The following is a 23,521-nucleotide window of genomic DNA, read 5'->3' on the forward strand; positions in this document are numbered from 1 at the left end:
GGCTCTGTCCAAGGACCTCTGGCCTCTCCACCTCACCTGTTTTGCCCGGTTGTTCTCTAGGGCACTGAGTAGGATTTTTCTTCCTGACATCAATCTTAGTTAAATCTAGGACTATGATCTGTCAATGAAAATTAATTTAATACTCCAGAGCACAGCTACACATTCAGTAAGTATACATCCCGAACTTAAGATGATCCAGTTTCTCTTCTGGGCTCTGAAAAATCATTCCAAATTCTACACAATGCAAAATAACGATAAAGGTTCCTGACATTCTTGAAAGAGCAACAAAAAGGATTTTTCATATTTCTTTCAAACAATATACCTACTCCATGGGGAAAACAACAGGAAGAGAAGGTAGGGAGCCAATCCAGTACATCGAGTGCTTGCCAGCATGCACAAAAACTGGCATTCTGATCCCTGGAGCCCACAGGAAAAAAAAAAAAAAAAAAGCAAAGTGTGAAAAACTTGCTTGTAATCCTAGCAGTGGGGCCATGGGGTGGAGATAGAGCCCTCAGGTTCACATACCAGCATACCTACCTGAATCAGAGAGCCCCAGATCCCAGTGAGAGGCCCTGTCTTAAGAAACAAGGTTGGTGCCAGGTGGTGGTGGCACACACCTTTAATCCCAGCACTCAGGAGGCAGAGGCACGTGGATCTCTGTGAGTTTGAGGCCAACCTGGTCTACAAAGTGAGTTCCAAGAAAGGCGCAAAGCTACACAGAGAAACCCTGTCTCGAAAAAAAGAAAAAAGAAAAGAAACAAGATTGGCATCCATGGCTGATCAGAAGAACAACATTCGAAGCTGTCTTCTGGCCAGTTCATACATACATGCACATGCACGCACATACACACACACACACACACACACACACACACACACACACACACACACACATGAATAGAATGTATCTATTCTTCTATCAGATATCCTGGAACAAATCCTTCTAACAGTTGAGTTTTATGAACCACCCATTCATTCAACAAGTATTTACAGAGTTTGTCCAGGTACAATATTAGAGTCCAGAAATATATTGATGTCAAAGACAGGCATGACTCCTGGGAAAGCTGCCCAGGTCATGGAACATTGGTAAGTAAATATATTGATAGTGCCATGTAGCTTACCAGACAGATGATCTCCAAACAGGGCAGCTCATAACCATCTATCAGGGAATGAGAAAACTCTTTGAGCTGACACTTCAAAGAGATGCTCTTCAAACTAGCTATTCCGAGATTAAGGATAAAGGGACATAGGAAGATTAATCATCAGCTTCATGTGACCCTCATCCCACATGTCAAGGTGTGACTGAATTTTATTATTTTTATCAAAGAAGCTGTGCAGTAGGAAACTGAAGACGTTCAGTGTGGTCATAGCATGCAATATAAATAAGAACGGGTTAGAAACAGAATTAGACAGTTAGCCCAGCCATAGCATGTCAAGGACCTCACTGAAAGCAGTACTTGAATAGAGATGAATGATCCATGAAACGATTTTAAGAAATGAATGCTATGATAGGAGTTGCCTTCAAAACTATTATTTCCATAAGGAAAAGTGGTCATGATGTACGGAAGTTTCCAAAGCTCTGGGAAGAGAAGGGAGGTAATTAACATATGGTGCAAGTATGAGAGGGTATTCTTCTGAAGAAAAAAAAAGAATTAAATAGTGATGCCTTAAAGGCTGTCACATGCTAACTCAAATGTTAAAATGGCTAGATAAAAATACATTTATGATATAGAAAGGGAATTTTCTCAAATATGACTAAAAATAGAACTGACTAAAATAAAATAAATATTCTGTATCATAAGAGACACTGTAAGCAAATTTTAGGCAAGTCACAATTACTGAGAAAATGTAATAGCAATGCTTACAACTGTCAAGAGTGCACTACTAAAGTGCCATGACACTCACAAATCATCCTGAGGAGAAAAACGACATAATAGACAACCATCGATAACTCACAAAGAGGAGAAATGAATAATCAGAAGCTATTGAAAACTTCACAAAGAATCAGGGGGGATGCAAATTAACACAGTGGCTACCTTTCACTGGATGTATCAACCAGACTGGCAAAATCTCACAACTGTGAAATAGTGGCTGTTGGACAGCACGTATGGAAACAGAGGCACAGGTAGCTACTCGGGAGAGCAATTCGGCAGAATCTAGCAAGGCTAAACAATGCACCGGTCTCCCCATTCAGTTCCATTTCTGAGAACAGAAAGGAGAGGAACCCCTACACATTTTGTGATGGAAATATTCTCAGGTGCAAAGACCATAAATTCTGATGTGTGCAATGAAAATAAACCAGTGATACGCCAGGCGGTGGGGGTGCTCGCCTTTCATCCCAGCACTCATGAGGCAGAGGCAGGCAGATCTCTGTGAGTTCGAGGCCAGCCTGGTCTATAGAGCAAGTTCCAGGATAGGCTCCAAAACTATACAGAGAAACCCTGTCTCGAAAAACAAACAAACAAAAAAACACCAGTGATACAATCATTAATATGGATAAAATGTCTAATGGAAACAGATAGTTGAATATATATATATATATATATATATATATATATATATATATATATATGCATATAAACAACTAGTGGAAGTCAGTTCTCTCCTTCCATCATATGGATCCTAGAGATGAACCCAGGTCATCAGACTTGGTAGCAAGTACCTTTACCCGCCAAGCCATCTTGCCAGCCCCACAGTACTCTTATACAAATCGAAACAGCAGTGGCAGTGCTCTTTGTTGATAAGGTATAAAATATTGGGAGGGAAGAACAATGCTCGCAGGCCTTCAACAGTGTTTCCCTCAAAGTAGAATATAATAGGATGGAGAACAAAGAAATGAGCAGGAATGAGCACAGTACCAATCTCTTCGTTCTTAAAAAGAGAAACTAATTACGTCTCTACAGAGTGAGAGTTATTTCACACTAAAAAATGAATAAATGAAAACAGGCTGACTGTAAGAAATAGTCTCAAAGGGCCGCAGATGGTAGGATTCCATTTTTATGAAGTGTCCAGAATTTGTAAAGTCATAGATATGAATCACAGACTAATGCCTATCAGTGACTGAGAGGGAGGAAGAGATGGGCTGATAATTTAATGGGGAGAGAGTTTCTTTTCAATGATGAAAAGGTTTTGAAATTATTGTGAATGCATTAAATGCCAGTAAATCAATCACGGTAAAACAGCTATTGTGTTGCATGAACTTGACTTCAGTAACAACAGCAACAATAAAATTAAAGCATTAATTTTGTTAAATTAAAGCATGTATTTCTAAGAGTAGAAAATCAAAACAGAATAACTAGTGAGAAGAGTCTCCAGATGCTTATGAGAAAGATGGTTTGTCCTGAGCTACCTTAGTGAAGGACAGGTAATAAACAAGTGGATGACCCAAGACTTGTCTTCTCAAGGGGACTTAGTAACCAATCAGATGGGTAAGGAGAGCTAGGAACAGAGAAGTTGAAGATAAACTGAGATCTGTGATTGGCTGATGTGAGCTGATGTGCCCTTCACTTTCCAATGAAGGGCAGTAGAGAAGGATCAAGCCCCAAGAGAAAACAACTGATTCCGTTTGAAACACGCTGAACTTGAGCTGTTTCCAGGCTGCACCAGTCAACACATGGAGCAAATGGCCCCGGGGTAAAGTTCTAGCTCCAACTCACGGTACTGCAAGTGCAATCATGGAAGCTGATGAGATCACACCGGCAGTAAGAGGAATATAAATTGAAAGCTAAAACCCTAAAGAGCACGGACATTAAAACCCTACCATAAACCCTGCAAGAGGCAGAAACCAAGATGGTGTCTCAAGAAGGAATGGTGTAGCAAACCTTAGAGCCATCAAAATAAGGGCAGCAAAGTGTTAGAGCCCACTAGGTTTCCTAGTGGCTGTACCCACCAGGACTGCATGGGAACTTGATTAGACCACAGGCTTGGGTACCAGGTATTTGTAAGGGTCTAACTAGCAAGGGGGAGGTCTTTTGCTCCACCCTTTGGCCTTGTTATAAATAGACCTTTGCAATAAAGCTCTGGGCAGGTGGATAAGGATCCGGCCCACTCGAGTCTATCATGTGTTTTCTTTCGGTTTCTCTCTGCTTCTTAACTCTCTAAGTCTCTTATCCCTCAATCCTCAAGAGTTCATGGGGTAAATAAGTGTGGGGGCTGGTCCCCCCACAGAAAAAGCCAGTCTCTGGGGATTATTTGGTCTTCAGACACATTTCTAAGAACCATTCCTGTCAACAGGAAAAAAAAACTACTCTTCAAATGCTACAAAACCCAGTAGCAGCAATGCTAGTACCACAGATGCTAATAAAATAAAAGATCTAGAGGACAAACTTTGGCCAGCGGAGAAATGAGAAGAGAAGGAGGTTGTAAAGACACACAGAATGGGAAACACTAGAAATCTGCAATTGTGTCCATCATAACCACCCAACATGGAAGAGAGATGAGTTGCACAGCCCTTGACATCTCAGGAAAAATAATAGTACTGAGCTACTTAATTTATGCTTGAAAATCCATGTTAACTGTCCATTTTCTCCAACACTTCCCCAAATAAAAAAATCATCTTCATATTTTCAATTAAAATTAATTTAATAATTCAGGCTGGGAATGGCAAGTGTGTGCCTTTAATTCCAGCACTTAGGAGGAAGAGGCAGGCAGATCTCTGTGAGTTCAGGCCAGCCAGGGATATATAGTGAGTCCTTGTCTCCAAAATTCATCATCATCATAAAGGTTCTCCATGTTCACCATGCGACTTTTTCTCATATGATGATCCTCCCATAAGCCTCTCACATACCATGTGCACACAACACATAGCCCTCAGGGGTCCCACTGTATGGAGGACATTCACTCAAAAGTGTGCCTTACCCTGGAAATCTCAGATTGACAGAACATAAGACCTATAGACAGCTGCCAGCACTGTAAACATTTCTTTTAATTTTCATTAAACTACATCTTTTAGCGCTTAGGAGACAGTTCAGTTAGTCAAGGGCCTGACAAGAAAGATTCAGGACCTGAGCTCGACTCCCTAGAGCCCACATCAAAAAGCTATGGCCAGCAGCATCACACATCTCAAAGACAAACACTGGAGACTGAGAGCTCTAGATTTAGTAAGAGATCCTATCTCAAACACAGTAAGATAGGAGGGATTGAGGAAGACACCCAGAAATGACCTCTGACCTTCACACACAAATGCGTACACACTTACAGTCAAACAAACCAATCTCCAAATAAGTCTCCAAAATAACTGGACGTGACTAAGTTCCTGTTGAAGGGACTTTCTACCTCTTCTTCATCTTTCTCAATTAAATTGTCATCATCTACTATGTACTCCATACTTGACGTTGACCCAAATATCTTCCAACACCAGACGTGGTTTTGTAAAGGAGCCCTTCCAGTTTTGGGACAAAGGCAGGTTCTGCCTAAATGAGGTCATCAAGTTCCCAGTGCCCTAAGAGTCCAAGCCAATGACCACCAGAGTGTTCCAGCTGAACTTAATTTCGTTGGCATAGCACAGGCAGACTACTGTAATATAATGCAAAATGGCTCTAAAGAGAAACCAGACACTGCCCAGAGTCCTGCCAAAACACAGTTAAATAACACCAAAGTGGCCCTTTCAACCGAATACGGAGACTCTCATGACCATGTCGCCCTCCCTAAGAATGAAAGCAGTCCCCCACTGTGAATGTGGGTTGGCTGAAAACATACCAGACTCAGCCCCGTAAAGTAGACGTGCTGTTTCATTGGCACACGTGTGCTGGGAAGGGTGAACCTGCTGACAGGGAGACCAAGAGACAAAGAACAGGACTTACTCTTAGCAAGGGGGATCCAAATTTAGGATGTGCTCATGGTGCTCAAACAATACTCAAATGTTTATCCTGCCCAAGGTCCCTTCCAGTCTCTTACAATTTAGCAGAACCCTCTCTGACAAAGAAGTAGACTTAACATTTCTAAGTTTCTTTTATAAATTAGATATCATTTATATTAAATTATTAGTACGATCACAGATAGACTCTCACCCACCCCAAGGAATGGACACTTCCCTGTTTCTTCCCCATTTGTTCTTTTTTTTTTTTTTTTAATTAAGCAAAAATTTCTTGAGAGCCTACTAAGTGCCAGGCATTTTTTTTAACCTCTTAGAAACTGAATATAGAAAACTTAACACAGGGCTGGAGGGATGGGTCAGCGTTGTTCTTTTTTAAAATGGTTGCATCAGCAACTGCAACTCCACTGCTACCAGCCCTGGTTAGGTCGCAAGGGCCACAGCCAGAGGGAAATCTGCTCCCTCAGGCACCCACTCTTGCAAAGCTATGAAGGGGACTAACTAAACCTCACTCTCTCTGAAGAACTCAAAAATCAAAGGTTAAGGTGGAACTCTGCTCGTCAGAGAGGCTGAATAGCAAGTAGCCCACCTCTTCTCCTTGCTCTCCGCCTCCAAAAAGCCCTCGCGCTTCTCCTCACCTCTCCTTATAAACCATTCTCCACCTGGCTCCTCCCTACCACTTCCTGTCAGCTAGTTGCTGACTCAGCCTCCTGACTGCAGGTGTGTTTGATTAAATCCTTTGCATCATTAAACAAACGTTCTAGAGCATAAACAAAAGTAACACACTGTGAAATAATATTCTACAATAGCTCAGCAGTTAAGAGCACTGGCTGTTCTGCCAGAGGACCTGGGTTCAATTCCCAGCACCCACATGGCAGCTCACAACTGTCTGTACATCCCAAAGCTGACACCCTCACACAGACATACATGCAGGCAAAATAACAATGCATATAATAAAAATAAATAAATTCTTTTAAAAAAAGAAAACTTAACACAAGGGGTATGCTCTTGTAAAAGGACTGAGTTTATAGTGCCAACAAAGGGTAGTTCACAAGCACCTGTAATTGCAATTCTAGGGGATCTAACATCTGCCCCACTACTCTGTGGGCACCTGCACCTGTTATCCATACAGACATATTTGCTTAAGTGAAAGTAAAATCAATTGTAAAATATTAATACAATAGCACTTCTGTCATTACAGAACTTCTGTTCTAGTGAGTAAAGGCAATGAGTAAACATACATACGTGAACAAGGAATCCTGGGTGATGGGAAGTACTAGGGAGAAAGATTAAGGTAGGTAAACACAACAGTTTGGATTGTGAAGGTCTCCCAAAAGCCTGGGGATTCAAAGCTCAGTCCCCAACCCATGGCATCATTGAAACACCGCAGATCCTTGAGATGTGAGGAGGAGGGCACAAGTGGCGTGCTTTAAAATGGAACCTGGCACATGCGCCCTTCCCTTTCCTGTGCAACTTCAAAGCCACCAGGAGGTGAACAGCTCTGCTTGGCCGGGCACTCGCTACCATGATGGGTTGACTCCCCACAGACTAGAGGCCATGACGCCAAAGGAAACCTGCCTAACTGTGACCCAAAGCCCTTTTCATTCTTCAGTTGATCACCTCAGTTATTTTGTTACAGTAATAAGACCTGAGTGATAGAAAGGAGGCACAAGAATGCTGAAGTCACTAAAGACTATGTTGACCTTTAAGTCCATCTGAGGTAAAAATCATCTTCATTCATCAATCAGTCAACTGCAAACTAGTCAGGGCCTCCTAAATTCATACTGACTAGATTGAAAACGATATGTCATCAAATCGGATTCCTTCATTCTCTTAGTTTCTAGATACTTCATTAACACAGCTTTACCAGTAATGACTTACTCTCTTTTACATAAATACAATTTTTTCACACTAATATACATAGAAAATTCTGGAAGTAAATGGATAATTTTATCATACCTTGGCCAAGCCAATGCATTCATATGGCTCTTGCATGATTTTTTTCCTAGATTTTTACTTTCATAAAATGCGTTTTGTCCTTTGTGTCAAGTATATTTCCTTCAAAAGCTTAAGACGTAAGATTTAGTGTGTTCCGGGCGGTGGTGGCGCACGCCTTTAATCCCAGCACTCGGGAGGCAGAGGCAGGCGGATCTTTGTGAGTTCGAGGCCAGCCTGGGCTACCAAGTGAGTTCCAGGAAAGGCGCAAAGCTACACAGAGAAACCCTGTCTCGAAAAAACAAAAAAAAAAACAAAAAACAAAAAACAAAAAAAAAAAAAAAGATTTAGTGTGTTCCATTTGGAGGAAATGTCTACCACATCTGGTGGTGCATGCTTATTATCATAGCAATCAGGTTAAGGTAGGAGGATCAGAACTCTGAGGTCAGCCAGGCCACGTAGTAGAACCCTGTTAAGAGAGAGAGGATGAGGAGAGAGAAGAGGCAGAAGAGGAGGAGAGGAGAGGGAACCAGTACTCAATCAAGTACTCAGAAGTTAATCTCCTCTCAGAAAAGACAGTCTATCAGATAAAATTCAACTTTTCTGTTCATTTATATGGTGATATCAATATCATTCTGAAGCAAAACATCAAAGAACAAGGACAAAATAAATTGTGTTAGAATGAATAATAGAAATAGCTAAAAACAGTCAAAATTGAAAATAACAGAATACTGCCAGACATGGTGGTCCATGCTTGTATTTCCAGCACTTAGAAGGTGCAGTTAGTAGAGTTGTTCAAAAACAACCTTGGCTACATATGAGTTCTAAGCAAAGCTCCCCCAAATGAGAAAAACAGTAATAATAATAATAATAATGATGATGAGGGACTAAGACTTCTTCTGCACATTATGTTGAAATCCTAGGAAGTACACAGACCTGCTTTGAAAACTGTGTGTGTACACATTTCACATCCAGGTTGCAACTTTGGGTTTAATTAAATAAAAATCAAGCATAAAATTAGAAATGTCTAAATTGAATGTCATAATAAATTTTTCTTATGTTTTTGATGAAAGTAAATGATGTATTCTGAAAAAATCAGCCCACTCACTAGCAAGGGACTATTTTAGGAAATGGAATATATTTAAATATTTTGTGATGAAATGGGATGGGAACTGATCTGAGCTGGAATAAATAGTTCATAATATAATTTGTTAGCATATAGTTAATCACAATATTGAGATGTACACAAAGTTTTAAAGAAATGATAAATAAATTTTATCTTTGACTTTTATCCATCCTAAAAACTTAGTAGTTGGAGGAAAAAATGTTCATTAGAAGACCCAATCACTAACTATAGAGGATGCTGGCAACCACCCGAACCCACTCTAGTCAGACCAAAGTGCTCATTTTCCCAGTAGCAGCCAGTTGGCTAAGACTCCCAGCCCCGCCATTGCACTCCGCTAAAGGGAGCTACTATGACCAAAGCCAGGCATTTCCTAAGCAGCCCAGGTGCTGTGCCTCAATTCTCCACAATCCTGTAGGCCCCACCTAGCTCCAGAGTGTCTAAGGAATGGGTTGAAGGCTTTGTTGCAACTGCACAAAGATAGCCTGACTTCTCTCCAGTATCCATTCCCACTAGTACTGACCTGGTCTGTTTTCAATTGCTGAAATAAAACTCTAACCAAAAGCAAGTTGGCAAACAAAGCGTTTATTTTAGCTTATGAGTTATGGTCAGTTATCCAAGGAAGCCAAAGCAAGAGCCTGAAGTAGAAACCACAGATGAACATTGCTTCCTGGCTTGTTCTGCATGGTTTCTTCATTTTGCAGGCCTTGCAATTCGGTCCTCCACAAGGACCACCTACCTAAGGGAGGCACTGCTCGCAGTGGGTTGGGCCCTCCCGCATCAATCAACAACCAAGAAAATGTCCCAGAGACATGTCTAAAACCAGTCTGATGGAGGCAACTCTTCAGACTAGGTTCCCTCTTCCCAAGTGATTCTAGTGTGTGCCAAGTTGAACAAAACTGACCACTACAGGTGCTGTTATTGAATGTGCTCAGCAAAAGGCTTCCAGTAAGCATGCTTGGGAACCCTGACCTCAGTACTAGCCTACGTCACACCAGGTATTTTTAGGCACATTTTCTCTCGACCGCCAATGCATCCTATAAGAATATAGTTATGGGCTGGGGATTTAGCTCAGTGGTAGTGTGCTTGCCTAGCAAGCGCAAGACCCTGGGTTCGATCCTCAGCTCAAAAAAAAAAAAAAAAAAAAAAAAAGAATATAGTTAGTGCAATAAAAAGTACATTGAAATTCATGACAAAGTTCATCTTAAGTACTTAGTACTTCTCACAGATGAGCCCTTTACTTTTTCCCCTGAAGCTTTATCTTCTGCTAACAGTCTAGACACAAAACAATTGAAGCCGAACATGGAAACATGAACAAGTAGACAATGGAAAGTGTCATTAGTCCCTTTAAACTGCTCATATATCTCAATAAACTAGCCTGAATCCTTTCTAACCATGATGCACTGTCAACAGATGGGTTTAAATACAGGGCAAGATAACCCCAGCACTGTGGAAACTGAGGCAAAAGAATTGTGGCAGGGCAGTCAGGAACAACTCCGGAACACCCCATCTCACAAAGAAAATAAAAATAAAAATGGCTTGTCATGTCCTAGAGCAGTAATTCTCAACCTTCCTAATGCTGCGACCCTTTTACATAGGTCCTCATGTTGTGATGACCACGAACCATAAAATTATTTTGTTGCTACTTAATAACTGTAATTTTGTTACTGTTGTGAGTCATAATGTAAATATCTGATATGTAGGATATCTAATAAACTGCCCCAAAGGGGTCATAATCCACAAGTTGAGAACAACTACCCTAGGGAATTTCCTGTCCTAAGGAAAGGCACAAAGTAGAGAGGCTATTGTGAGCACGGTAAGTTCTTAGGGAGGTAAGGTTTCTATAGAAGATGAAGACCTGAAAACTGATTCCCTCTGATTCTCTGAGTCCCCCACCCCTGGGAAGGTATTGACATGTATCTAAGGGGTCTGTGTGTTCCTATTCTCATGTGATAAACCCTGGCCTAAATAAGTCACTAGTGACAGTAATACTTAGTAATTAATTACTCAGGGGGCAGAAGCAAGCAGATCTCTGAGAATGTGAGGGCCACCTGGTCTAACAGGACAAATTCTAGTCTACCTGCAACTACACTGCAAGACCCTGTCTCAAAAATAAACGATAAATAAGTAAATCAATAAGGCATTTGTTAGTGTCTTTCCCTTAGGCTGAGAGAATTACAGGCAAATACTAATTGTATTTAAGTATTCCTGTGCAGATTTTGTGAATACAGAGTAAGCTGGAAGGAAGTGTAGTAGGTCTACTGAGCACTGTCGCTTATATGAGAATAATGTGTAAAATTAGAAATAGCTCCACTGTTTCCTTACAGATGACAAAAAGTACTAAGAACTAAAGTAAAATACTGAATTTCTAAAGTCCAATTCATCCTAATCTCTAAGTTTGTTTTTATAAATAGAATATTCTACTAGGACTACAGTTACTTTTAAATTTTAATGAAGCTCATTGATTACGGTTTGACTACAACAGACACAATTGGATAAAATTAGGCTTCCATTATTTATTACCCTCAATAATCCATTTGTCCATTCATTTTCAGCAAAAGAACCTAGGAACAATGAACTCAATGTAATCCATTTGGATGGAAAAACAATAAAGAGACAAAACAGATAAAAAGACAAGTCAGAGCATGGAAGTGCAGTCAAAACCTAAACTGGGACATGTGACAAGGTAGGAAAACAAGTAAAATAAAAGAATGAAAGCTATATATGTCATGGACACCGCTGCAGAGGGACCACAACGATGGCAGAGTCGTCGGCCAAAAGCTACTTAAGAAGGGTCATCTTATAAAGACCCAAGGAAGAGCCGCCAAACACAGAAAGCAGCCACACCAGGGCTTTGTGGCTGGAGAAAGAAGCTTGCCCAGTTCACAACAGACAGGACTCTGAGTACAGTTTAATGAGTGAAGTGTAAAATGCAGAGGAGGAGCCGCTGGACAGGATCAACTGTGTACAGAAACCATAGGCCAAAGGAAGAGATGCTATCTTGATTTTAAGTGATCAAAGCTCTTTCATCCAGTCAAAGACATATGCTCCAGTTTGTTTGTTTTTCCATAAAGGTTTTCTGAGTTTATTTCAGCTCTAGGGTTGGTTTACATGCATCAATAGCCTACCTGGATCCATGCCCTTTTGTAGCAGCCTGTCCTGTTTTTTTGTTTGTTTGTTTAAGTTCCTAATAACAAATTCATAGAAAAATGGATAAAGAACGGGCTAATGTAGAGCCAGGGCCATTTGTGGTCTCTGCAGGTAGCTTAAAATAGGATGTTAGCAGCAGAGACAAAGGGAATTATGTAGATTCTAGTCTGCTTGGTTTAATGTGTAGCCAGTAGTAATTAAGAACAGAAAGTAGTCTCCTTAGATTTTGTCTTTAACAATCAAATGAAGGGTTTGAGGGTGGAACAGAGGCATTTGAAGAACTTGAGCTATAGCCAATCCACACTCAGGAAGCCAAGCAGAGCTAAGTGTAGATTGGGCCTATGGCAACCTCAAATGTTCATAACTAATCTCATATCCTTAGGTCTCAGTTTCAGTACTTAGTTCAGTGCCACACCCCTTTGCCTCCCAGATATGATGACCCCACCCCACCCCAGGTTCTCTTTTTGATAGTTGACTTGACTTGCTGAACCATGCTTACTTGAACTACACCTTCCTATTCTCACTCTCTCCATGGAGGAGGGTCTGTTGCCCTTGCCCCATCTCACCTCAGATGTGTTCTCTATGAAAAGTGACCATGGAAGAAGCTCAGAAAGGCAACAGAGGGAGCATCTAGTGCGAAAAAGGAAGACATCTCCTGTGAATCTTCGGTCTACTACACAAGAGTCACAAGTGACATAAAAGCCACAGGACTCACCTGCTCTGGGACCAACACAAAATGGCAGAGCTCCAAGGCCTGGGAAGCGTGGGCCGTGGTCTGCTATCACATTTGTCAGAAGCAGTAGGATGGCATTATAACGTAGGCTTGTTGGTCCCCGCTCGAACATCCTTCAATCACAACATGCTGACTCACATCATCCCACAGACACAATGCTAAACGTGGGGTGCACAGAACACTGTAAGTTCACTATGCTCTCGAGTTACGGGGATTCCAAAAGGAACAAATACAGCATTTCATCTATGGAATGAAGTATGTGGATAACCCTCAAATTTACTAGTAACCTCTAGGGATGGAGACATTTGTACGCAGAGTAAGGAACTCAAGTCTTCTGTATGTTTTTATATTCCCTGTGGCCCTGAAAATTATTAAATATGAGACTTCAAGAAAGCATAAGAGGCAAGGAATTTTCTTCCTGTGTTCCTTCTCATTTCACTTTTAAATGACCTCAGAATCCTTTTTATTCCTCTGCCAGTGCCGAGGCCTTTGACCACTCACTAGGTTCTCCCTTGATCTGCCCTTCAAGTTTCATAAAGATAATTCCTTAGTTTGTTCATCTCTATCTACTTAAATATAATGGTATATATTCACAAATAGAATGTATTACTCTTCCATACAAATCAGCGTTTTCTCCAAAGCAATACATGAAAGTCTGAGGAATCATTTTATTAAAATACACATTTACACTGAACAGTGAATGACTCCAATTTTCCCTCCCCTGATAGAACATAATCTAAACCCTGAGGCAAAAAAACAAAACAGAAGCCAAGCTTTTAAAACATGAAAAATAAAAAAGGACTGCAAATGTGCCCGCAAAATTAACCAAAGTTGGAGGTAACCTTCCAACTAGAATACCCTGAAGTAGGTGATGTGCTACAGAAACCATAGAATGTAACGAGATATCTGTCTTCTGCTGTAAATGAAAGGAACTTACACAAGGTGGAGATGACCCTGAGTTGATAGTCCCATCATCAGAGGCTAAGATGCTTCATGAAGCTCAAGACAATGGTCACCGACAGCTAACTGTCTCAGAAGAGTGGCACCAACTGAAACCACTGCTTAGAAAATGGGCTTCATGTAAAATACATGAATTAAAGCGAACAACTGGACACTAAGGACCACACACAAAGTCAGACAGCTGATAAGCGGTCACCACCTGTCACACATGCCTGTTTAGCTTTGGTGTGCTCTCAATTGCACACTCTGGGCAGCTCTTTTTGCACCTGAGATCTTTTTTCTGTCTCTCTATGCCACGCCTGCTGAACCTTTCCTTCCTCCAAGAACCTTCCATACCCTAGCTGAGCAAGCAGAGGTCTAGATTCCTCTGTCCCTTTGACCACAGCTGTTTCGAAGCTGTATACCTTGGGATAATATCTCTACTGATACAGACTCTTATCAGCTATCACATACTGAACCATTGCTAAGAGAACCAAGGAACAGCCATTGGTGAACAAGAATACAGAACCTAAGACAACAAAGTGAAGTTGTAAGAAGCACGGGCTAGGTGGTGGGTCTGTGGCAGGAAAGAGAGAAAACTTGGTTGCTCTGGGTTTTGCCGACTTTCTACTGTGCAAGTCCAGTCTCTCATGAAACCAGTGAACTTTTGTCCTTTGGGTACTAAAACATAACTCTGCAGGCCAGTTCATGTGAGGCTCTGTTTCCTCCAAAGAATCAATACATGGCTAAGATACCAACCAAAGTCCATCTGCAATATCCCTGCCTTCTCTCAACTAGAGAGATTTCTCCACAGCTTTTCAAAGTCATATTGACAGACTCTAAAAGTGGCAGAGAAGAGAACAGATGATTCTGTGCACATAGCAAAGAAAACACACAAGGAGTCCATTTCCCCTGTCCTTCTCGGAGACATTATTTTTCAAGGAGTTCTGCAAGGAGTCCAAATTCTCCACAGAAGGTGTTTTTGTGAGGACCTATTGAGAAACCTTGGCTCTTACAGCCTGCTTTAACAGTGCTACAAAGATCTGTACAGTCTTACATTCTCAAAAATAATAATGATATTTATCAAGTAACACCATTCAAATGGCTGTTTCAGAGGTAGACTAGTTTGACACTCTAATAGAAACAATACTTGTTTCTATTATTCTTCATATATATATATGCATTTCATTTCACATTAAATGGAATTTTGTAGAATAGCTTGAAGGGTCTAAATACAATTTATGATGTTGTTTTCATCTGAAGATGAATTCAGACTTACAAAGGGCTAATTTTCAGACATTGAAACATAGTCAATATGTAGTGTAAGGATTTCACGTGTCATTCCAACGGAGAAAATTTGATTATGAGTGCTTTTCAGATGATATCAAGGAATTATTTTTCTTAGGAAATAATACTATTTGGGTTATAGTTCTTAATGTATTTTTCAGGGCTCCCATATAAAAACTAGGTAGTGTTACAATGATAGAATGCCTGAGATTTACTCCAAAATATTCCCACAAAAAAATCATTTCTTAATCATTTTTTTAAAGAAACAGATGAAGTAAACTAAGCAAATTCTTAATAATCGTTGAGTCTGGAAACCAGAAGCATCTGGGTAGACTTTCTTTCTCTGTTCCTATGTATATAGAAGAGTACACATAAATCCTGGGGACCACACATACAGGCTTGACACGTACACAGTGGGATAATTATTGGCATCACAATGGCATGAGAACTTTTAATTGGGAGACAAAATTCTAGTTATCTTTGAACATCATCAACACATTAGAGGAACTCATAAAATCCAAGGAAAAGAATATAGAAAACTAATGTCTTAATTATTTGGGAGACATTTTTTGTTTTTCATAAGATATATTTTAAAAGGCTATAGGAGCCGAGTGTTATGGTGCACATCCTTACTCCCAGCACTTAGGACTGAGGGGCAAGTGGAAGTCTGTGAGTTCAATGCCAGCCTCTTCTACATAATGAATGTCAGGTCACCCGGGGCTACATAGAGATCCTCCGAAAGAGAGAGAGGGAGAGAGAGAGAGAGAGAAAGAGAGAGAGAGAGAGAGAGAGAGAGAGAGAGAGAGAGAGAGAGAGGGAGGGAGGGAGGGAGGGAGGGAGGGAGGGAGGGAGGGAGGGAGGGAGAGAGGGAGGGAGGGAGAAAAAATGCTACAGAACAGACTAAAAGTATGATCAACTACATTCTAATATTCTCCTGGGATTTTTACCAAGGACCATAAACTGCATATAAAAGTTGGTTACTAACAAATACTAACAAATATGATTTGATGTAACTAATTCTTTGATAGATTTTTTCATATCAATTTTAGGAGACCAAAGCCATGGAGAAAAATCAGAGTTGCATTTCAAAAAAATGGAGAAAAGGAGAAAGAAATTTCACATCTTTAGATGAATATTAACAAATGGTATTAGTTTGGGCCTGCTATCTTGTATTATAGGTGGGGCTTGTAGCTAGGAATGTTTGTAAGAGTTTATTATGTACACTGGTTATGTGATCCTTGCTGTCATTAGAAACTGTACCTTCCTTTAAAAAAAAATACTGTCAAGTTCTCAAGAAATACAAATGCCAAGTCCTAGTTACATCACTTTTAAGCACCTAGCTTCACTTAGACACAATTTCCAGATCAGTGAAAGTAGGGCAGTAGATGATGTCAAGCATTCCTCCCTACTCCAGCTTTCACTGACACAGTTTCTCACTGGGTTAAATCTCAAAAGTGTCCAGGCACCTTATTCTGCAATAGCTATCCTAGACAGTCCTGGGAGGCAACCGACCAGAATCCCTACACAGACTATGTCCAAGCTCAAAAATCATCGAAGGTCCAAAAATCAACGCAAGAAGCGATAACTGCCGTGAGGACCAAAAGCTCTTTTTTTCTCTTCTTCAAGTAATGGGCCTTTAGCATCCATCAGTAAAGGATAATTTCCTAGCAAATTTCTATCAGAAACTAGAAAAGACGTTTCTTTACATAATGAAAATCACTTTCGATGTAATTTTCCCAGATCACATATGTTAAAGGAAGGACTACTTTACATAGCTATTACTGTCAAACACCAAGAAATAGACTCACGATTTCACGTGATTAAAATAAGAAAAAAAGAGGGATGGAGAATAAAGAAGCGATTTCCATCCTAGCTCCTCATGTTAAAATAATACTGACATCACACAGCACTATACGCTTTGGCACATCTTACTTGCAAAAGAGATAAAGCCCATCCTATTTGTGGTTCCAATGCAATACCAATCACACTCATGTAAGCATCTCAAGATTTTTTTTTTTTTCAGAAGCATACTTGTGGCCTGGAAAGTGATTTTGACTGTGGTTTTGAAAGGTCAAATGAAATTTAACATTTCTAGTCTGGATTCTCTCAAACTTTCTGGACATTCGTTTGTAAATAACAAGTAACAATTCTTTGCTTTCCCTAGGGAGAGAAAAGAATTTTCTTCTAAGATGTCTGGAACGATTTAACAAATGAAAGAGACTACAAAGAAAGGTGCCATGTTCCTATGTTTCGAAGTCATATTGGGAGGGGCACACTATCATAGACATCGTCTCAACCAACAGCTGCAGATACTGTCTTGTAACAAGGGGGGGTCCACTTGTCTGTATGAGACAAAGGCGCTGAGCCTAGGGAAATGTCTGATACAGAGAACCATGAGTACTCAAAGCACCACATGCCAAAGAACTGAGATGGTACAAAGTAAAATAAAAGATCAGTTCTCAATGCGATGTCTAGGTGAGCTGAAAAAGGAAAGAAGGAAGAAAGAGGAAATGGATCTTCTTCTCAGCAGTGGGATGTCCTCTACATGAAGTTGTCGGTCCTGGGCCTAGGTAGAGTTGGACAAAAGTGTCTTTGGGAGATGGGACACACCTCAGGGATTGGCCCCAGGAAGTCAGCTGACACTAGCTCCTGGGCTGGCTCAGCCTCCTTTGTGTGCAGTGTTCTCTGTCAGGCTGGACACAGGCTGCAAGGGCAGAGAGGAAACCTGCCGGAGTGAGCAACAGGTCACCTCTCCCCCTGTTTTCCATTTCCTAACTGGAAAACCATTGCCTGTCTCTGAAATGCACTTCCTACCTGGATGAGAGACCTGGCCCACCCCCTTTCTCTTCTAATCTTAGTTCCCTTCCCTTTGCTGTGATGACACACTATACCTAAGCAGGAAGAGAGTTGTTGCCGCTCACAGTTCAAGGTCACAGTCCACCATTGCCAGGGAAGTCACGGTGGTAAGGCTTGAGACGGTTAGTTACATTGCATCCATAGGAAAGAGAGACCAATGGATGAATGCATGCTTGCTCTGCTCACTCATTTCCTCCATCTTATACAGTTGGGTGTCTCTGCCCAGAGACTGGTCCCACCCCCGGTAAGTAATCTTCCCACTTCAAAATTAGACCAAGTCAAGATAATCCCTGCAGGCATGCCCAGAGGCCCATCTCCCAGGTGAGTCTAGATTTTGTCAAGTTGAAAATGAACACCAACCACACCACCCCGGGAGCATGAACACACCAATACTTTTCTCCCGGAACTCAGTCTGTTCTATCAGTATTTCTTTTAGACAGAAGCATCCTGTGTCTATTCATAAAATTAAAGAGAAAGTCTTGACAGACCACTCTCTCAACTGTTCTTCCTCTCTCCAGCCTCTACCCCAACCACACACCACAGCCCTGCTTTGCCAGTCACTCCTTGGGGGGCATCTCTGCCTTGCCTAGGTGCCTACTGTCTAGGATAATGTGAAAAATGCATGGTCCTCCATGACTGAAGAAATTGTCTACTAAATTCCTTTAAATGACTATTATGCCAACATCATTCATATCCTTCCTCACCCAGGACGAAACAATCCAACAAAGCACACATTTAAATGTCATCCCTCACTACATGCCCAAACTCTCAATGTGCTTGGATATTTCAGTAAGGCTATATGCAGCCTTGCAATCAGACGAAATCTCACTCTGATAAAAAATGTTTTTGAGAAGGGACCCTCTTAGTCTCTCCCAACCTCCATCGGGTTCCAACCTTGTTCCCTACAGGACAGCCACCAAAAACACATTTCCAAAAGTTGGGTGTGTTACTGTACATCTGTACAGTTGTTGGAGACAGTTAGTCCCCTGGAGCTCACTGGCCAGTCAGTCTAGCAAAATCGGTGAGTTCTGAGTTCAGTGAGAGACACTGTCTTAAAGAACAAGGTTGGGGGCTGGGGGAAGGCAGTGGTTACACTATGGCTCGGTGGATAAAAGCACTTATTGCCAAGTCTGATGACCTGAGTTTGATCCCAGATGGGGGAAGCAGATAGCAATCCTGAAAACTGTCCTCTGACCTCTATGTGAAAATGAAGACGTGTGCACACACAACTAAATAAATAAATGTAAAAACAAGAGGTGGAGTGTTTGAGGAGACACTTGACATTGACTTCTAGCCTCTACATCTACACATCACACAGTGCTTGCACACCTGTGAAACTCCTACACACACATTCCCTACTATGTCCATACTGCTTCACTGTAATAAAAATATGTCTGCTTCCCAGAGTACTTCCTCCCTTCCCTCTAAGAAAAACTACATCACTGAACCTATTAGAGGTAAAGGAGGAGGAGGAGGAGGAGGGAGGGAGGGAGGGAAGGAAAGGAAGGAAGGAAGGAAGGAAGGAAGGAAGGAAGGAAGGAAGGAAGGAAGGAAGGAAGGAAGGAAGGAAGGAAGGAAGGACAGAAAAAGGAAAGAGACTAGATGGGAGCATGGCTTCCTGTCTCCTCCCCTTACCTCACCACAGTCATCTGAGTGTTGAATTTTATTGTTCCTTCCCCTTACAAGAACAGGTGGATTTTGTCAAGTGAAGCTGTTCTTTATTTTGTTAGTTCAAAACTGGAATAAGTCCATGAGAAGAGAAGAGTAATTCTAGGATGTGTTGCTTTTTCTCTCTCAAAATGTATAATCATGAGGTAGTGTCTCTTGGTTGCTTGAACATTGTAATCTGATTTGTATAAGTCAGGCTCAAACAAGAAAGAAAATACAAAAATAAAATCCATTTTCTAATCATCACTTCCAAGTCTTCTTCCAAAACGTGAAACTTACTAGAAAGTATCTTGATCCCCTGAACTCCAATTACCTTCTGCAGAATCCTTTTTAAAAGATGGTGTGGGGAGGGGGCGGTGTTTAGCCACGTGTACTCGCCATAGAACCCATCAAGAAGTAAGAGAAAAACTTTTGGGACTCAGTTATCTCCTTCTACCATATGGGCCCCAGCGATCCAACTCAGGTCCTCAGGCTTGCCAGCAAATGCCTTCAGCCACTGAGCCAGCTTCTTTGGTAATCTGTGCCAGATTCTTTAGTGTTCTCCTTTGGTAAATGAGATTAGCACCGGATGACAAGTGTATAATGAAAGACACTGTTCAAAGCAAGCAAACACCCACCCACCTACTATTCCTGCCCCATCCCTTCCAATTAACATTGAAATCTGAAATTGATAACCTGTTATCACGTACCACCCTCCCATCTCCCCGGTGAATGACAGAAGCAGACAAGGACCATGCACTTCCCACTTTTTCTGTCCCCACGATTGTAAGAGGGAACTTTTGGACATTCCCACTATACAGCTGAGGAGACTGAGGCCCCAAAAGGAAGGTCGCCTCAAGAGACTTGTTCAGTCAATTCTCTTTTGATGCTTTGTGGCAGAAATCTTTGAAGTCTGTGTGGACACAAACCTCCGAAGACACTAGCATTTCTAGTTGAGAAGTGCATACCTGTTTCTTCCTTGAATTTGCTCTGGGAAACAGGCCTGCTGACAGCACAGATGTAAGTGGAGAACAGCAGAGCTCAGGAAAGGGGTTGGGAATAGATGGCATTTCCAGAACATCCAGATCTTTCTTTTTTCTCCTACACCAAGAGAACATAGGACGTCATTTACATAAAACAGAATATAAACTATAATTGCTGTCAGGGGAAAGAGCGTTTGTTAAGCCTAATGTGCTCTTGCTGTGTGACAAGGCTAACACCACACAAGTGTACACAAAAGGGCTATGATGTGCTATCTGTGGGTCAGAATAAAATATGCCAATTACCACAAATAATTCTATAGCACCACCACCCGAAAAAAAGAAAGAAAGAAAAAAAAACTAAAAACTCACTAGGCATGGTCACTCCATTTCCTTGCACTTGGATTTTCCTGAACACCAATACAGGCTACATCATGATTTATGCAAACATTACCCCAAGGAGTCAGCCATTGCCTGGCGCCTATTAAATTGACAAAATCTGTAAGCTACATCCAATGAACTCATCCCCAGGAACTTCTACTCATCACTGCTGGAAGTTATGATTTATTAAATATAGATGTGGTTCATCTCATTTCAAATTTCATTCACAATGTTGCCCACACACCGTCTGTTAATTTTTCAAGTGCTTATAGATACCGAACATCAAGGCAGTCCTTCTGGGAAGGTAAGTCAATAAAACGTGTTAGCATGGATGTACTCTAGCCCACTGGTGAGTTATTTTAACTTGACTGAAGTCAGAGCACTTTGCAATCCTGACAAAGAGGCGAGAGTGGTATTTACATGTGTGACTGCGAAGGGCCACAGATTTTTATACTGATGTCGCCTTATTCTTTCCTAAAGTATGACAACTCCGAAGGCAGTTGGTGCTGATTCCTGTGGAGATGGGAAACCTTTGAAAGCCTCTCTGCTCTTTCCTGGGAACATAAAGACTGCTCAAATGTCAATCCCTGCTTCGCGTCCCCGGGGTCCTTGGAAGACTCTACGTGGGAGGTGAACGCATTCACGCTTCGGTTTTTGAAGCCTATAGTGTAGTATGAAAAGGGCCACCCAGCAGCCGAGTGTGGTCAGTCTGGAGTGTGGCCTCCCGGTTCACACTGAAGGGCAGAGGTGAGACAGACAGACGGCTCTCCACCAACCCGTGATGCCTATTTATAACTGGGCACCTGGAGATCGTGAGACCCTGCTGACCCCGCTGGGGCTGCCTCCACGGGAATTGTCTGCAGACACTTTCAAAACTTGGTCGGGCTCTGGGCACACACTCACCCCTGCCTGGGCCGCCTCCTCACCCCCAGCAGGCTGCGAACCCGGATGCCCCCCCCACCCCCAACCCCCTTCCGAAGCCGCCTACCTGTCTGAGGCACCACCACCGTAGCGGGTCGCGTCGGAGGCGGGCGACAGCGCGTGCAGTCCGGGGACCCGCACCGGGTCATGGGCGTCGCCCCTGCCCTGGGCAACGCGGCACACCTGCCCGGCCAGCGGCGAGTCCTGGGCGGCCGCCCGGCCCGCGGCGCTCTGCCCACCTTGCATGGATGTGGTCATGGTCGTCGGCCAGGGGTCTGGGGAGTCATCGACCGCGCGGCGACCGTGGGGAAGGGCCGGGTGCGAGCCGTGGCGCGCGGGTGCAGGCAGCGAGCGCCCTTGCAGGTGCGGTGGCAGGGCCGCCTGCGCTCGCGGCCGGGGCGGCTGGGACGTGGTGGGGCGGGGAGCGGGGGAGGGGCGGGGGCGGAGGAGGAGGGTGGGAACGTGGAGGGTGGGGACCGGGAGGAGCGGTGCGGGGGAGGGGGGGGCGGGGAGGATGGCGCGCCAGCCTAGCGGACCCTGTGCCGTGGCCTGGGCACTCGGGGGCGCTGGTGTCACTTTCCAGCCGCGCGGGGACCTCGGCCTCTGGCTCCTGAGGCCCCGCCGCCGCCTTCCCAGGTGGGCAACGGAGCACCAGGCTGAATCCGGGAGTCCCACGGGCCCAGTGCCACTCTGGGCTAGGAAGACCGACAGCCAACCTGCATGGGTCAGGGCAGACTGATCCTTAGACCCTTCCTTGCCTGTAGGGCCACCACCACCAGAGATCACCTAAACTGTGGCTGGATCCTCAGGACAGACCCCACAGTACTGGGATGCCAGGGGGTCATAGGTTTACCCCAGTCTCCCCCACCATACCCTTTTCTCTCCAGGGCAAGAGATGTTGTGGAGTAAGGAGAGGAAGGAACAGGGTTGCTGTCTTAGAAAAACTCCTTTGAACTGGTGAGAATTCTCAGTAAAGCCTGAATGAACCTGAAGGTGTCTAGGATTATTAGAAGGGTGTTTTGTTTGTTTGTTTGTTTGTTTGTTTGTTTGTTTTTTAAAGGGGGCGGCATTTTTCCTATTCTGCCATGTTCTCCCAAAAGCTCCAGGATTCTAGTACATTGGGGCCCCAAGCTATCCTGTGCCTTGCTTAGCTCTTAGTAACTGGTGCAGTTAAGATTACAGCCCGTAAGTTCCTATCACAAAATCCCGGACAATGACATAATAACCACATTGTGCTCCTCCTCCGAGGCAGCAACCACACACTGAAATCCAGACCTCCGTTCCTGCTTTCCACGAAGTGTCCCACACCCCTGTGCACTGGGGAGGATTTCCAGATCCTCTACACGCTCTTTGTTCTTTGACCGACTTAGGTATCATCTGGCCTTGGCACCTGTTTCCCTAAGCTAACCTCCACGACCTCTGCCCAAGGCAAAATAAACATTCCTCCTGAAAAAGTGAGCAGCCCTTGTTCCCCTGCCCGGATGTCCTCCCCCATCAGAACATCAGCCCCAAACACTGGTGCCAACCAGGGGTCACTAGCTTCATGGTTAAAGCCTGGGGACTCCATGAACTGAGAACACCTGTGTCAAAAAAAAAAAAAAACCCTGAAAATATCTAACTTCTTTATTTTCTTAAAGTCAAAATTAAGAGTCAAAAAAGGACATGAGTGGCCATGGCTATGTGGGCGCTGTGGTTCCCAGGAGGCCTTGTCAAAGGCAGTGGCCAGTCCAGCACAAAACAGTGGCTTTCCTGGGGGA

The 23,521-nt window shown here is 42.9% G+C and overlaps 1 protein-coding gene across 1 annotated transcript in view; it reads right to left on the minus strand.

Annotated features, from left to right (window-relative positions):
* Grb14 (growth factor receptor bound protein 14) overlaps nucleotides 1–22,176 on the minus strand; it is a 111,904-nt gene extending 89,728 nt beyond the window's left edge. The window contains exons 1-2 of the mRNA XM_006977171.4: nucleotides 21,832–22,176; nucleotides 20,451–20,583 (exon numbers count right to left, since the gene is read on the minus strand). Coding sequence (XP_006977233.1) covers nucleotides 20,451–20,583; nucleotides 21,832–22,022 — 324 coding nt within the window. The 5' untranslated portion in view covers nucleotides 22,023–22,176. The remainder of the gene's footprint in view (nucleotides 1–20,450; nucleotides 20,584–21,831) is intronic.
* Between the last annotated feature and the right edge of the window lie 1,345 nt (nucleotides 22,177–23,521).

This window comes from Peromyscus maniculatus, chromosome 4 (genome assembly GCF_049852395.1).
Source record: "Peromyscus maniculatus bairdii isolate BWxNUB_F1_BW_parent chromosome 4, HU_Pman_BW_mat_3.1, whole genome shotgun sequence".
NCBI lineage: Eukaryota > Metazoa > Chordata > Mammalia > Rodentia > Cricetidae > Peromyscus > Peromyscus maniculatus.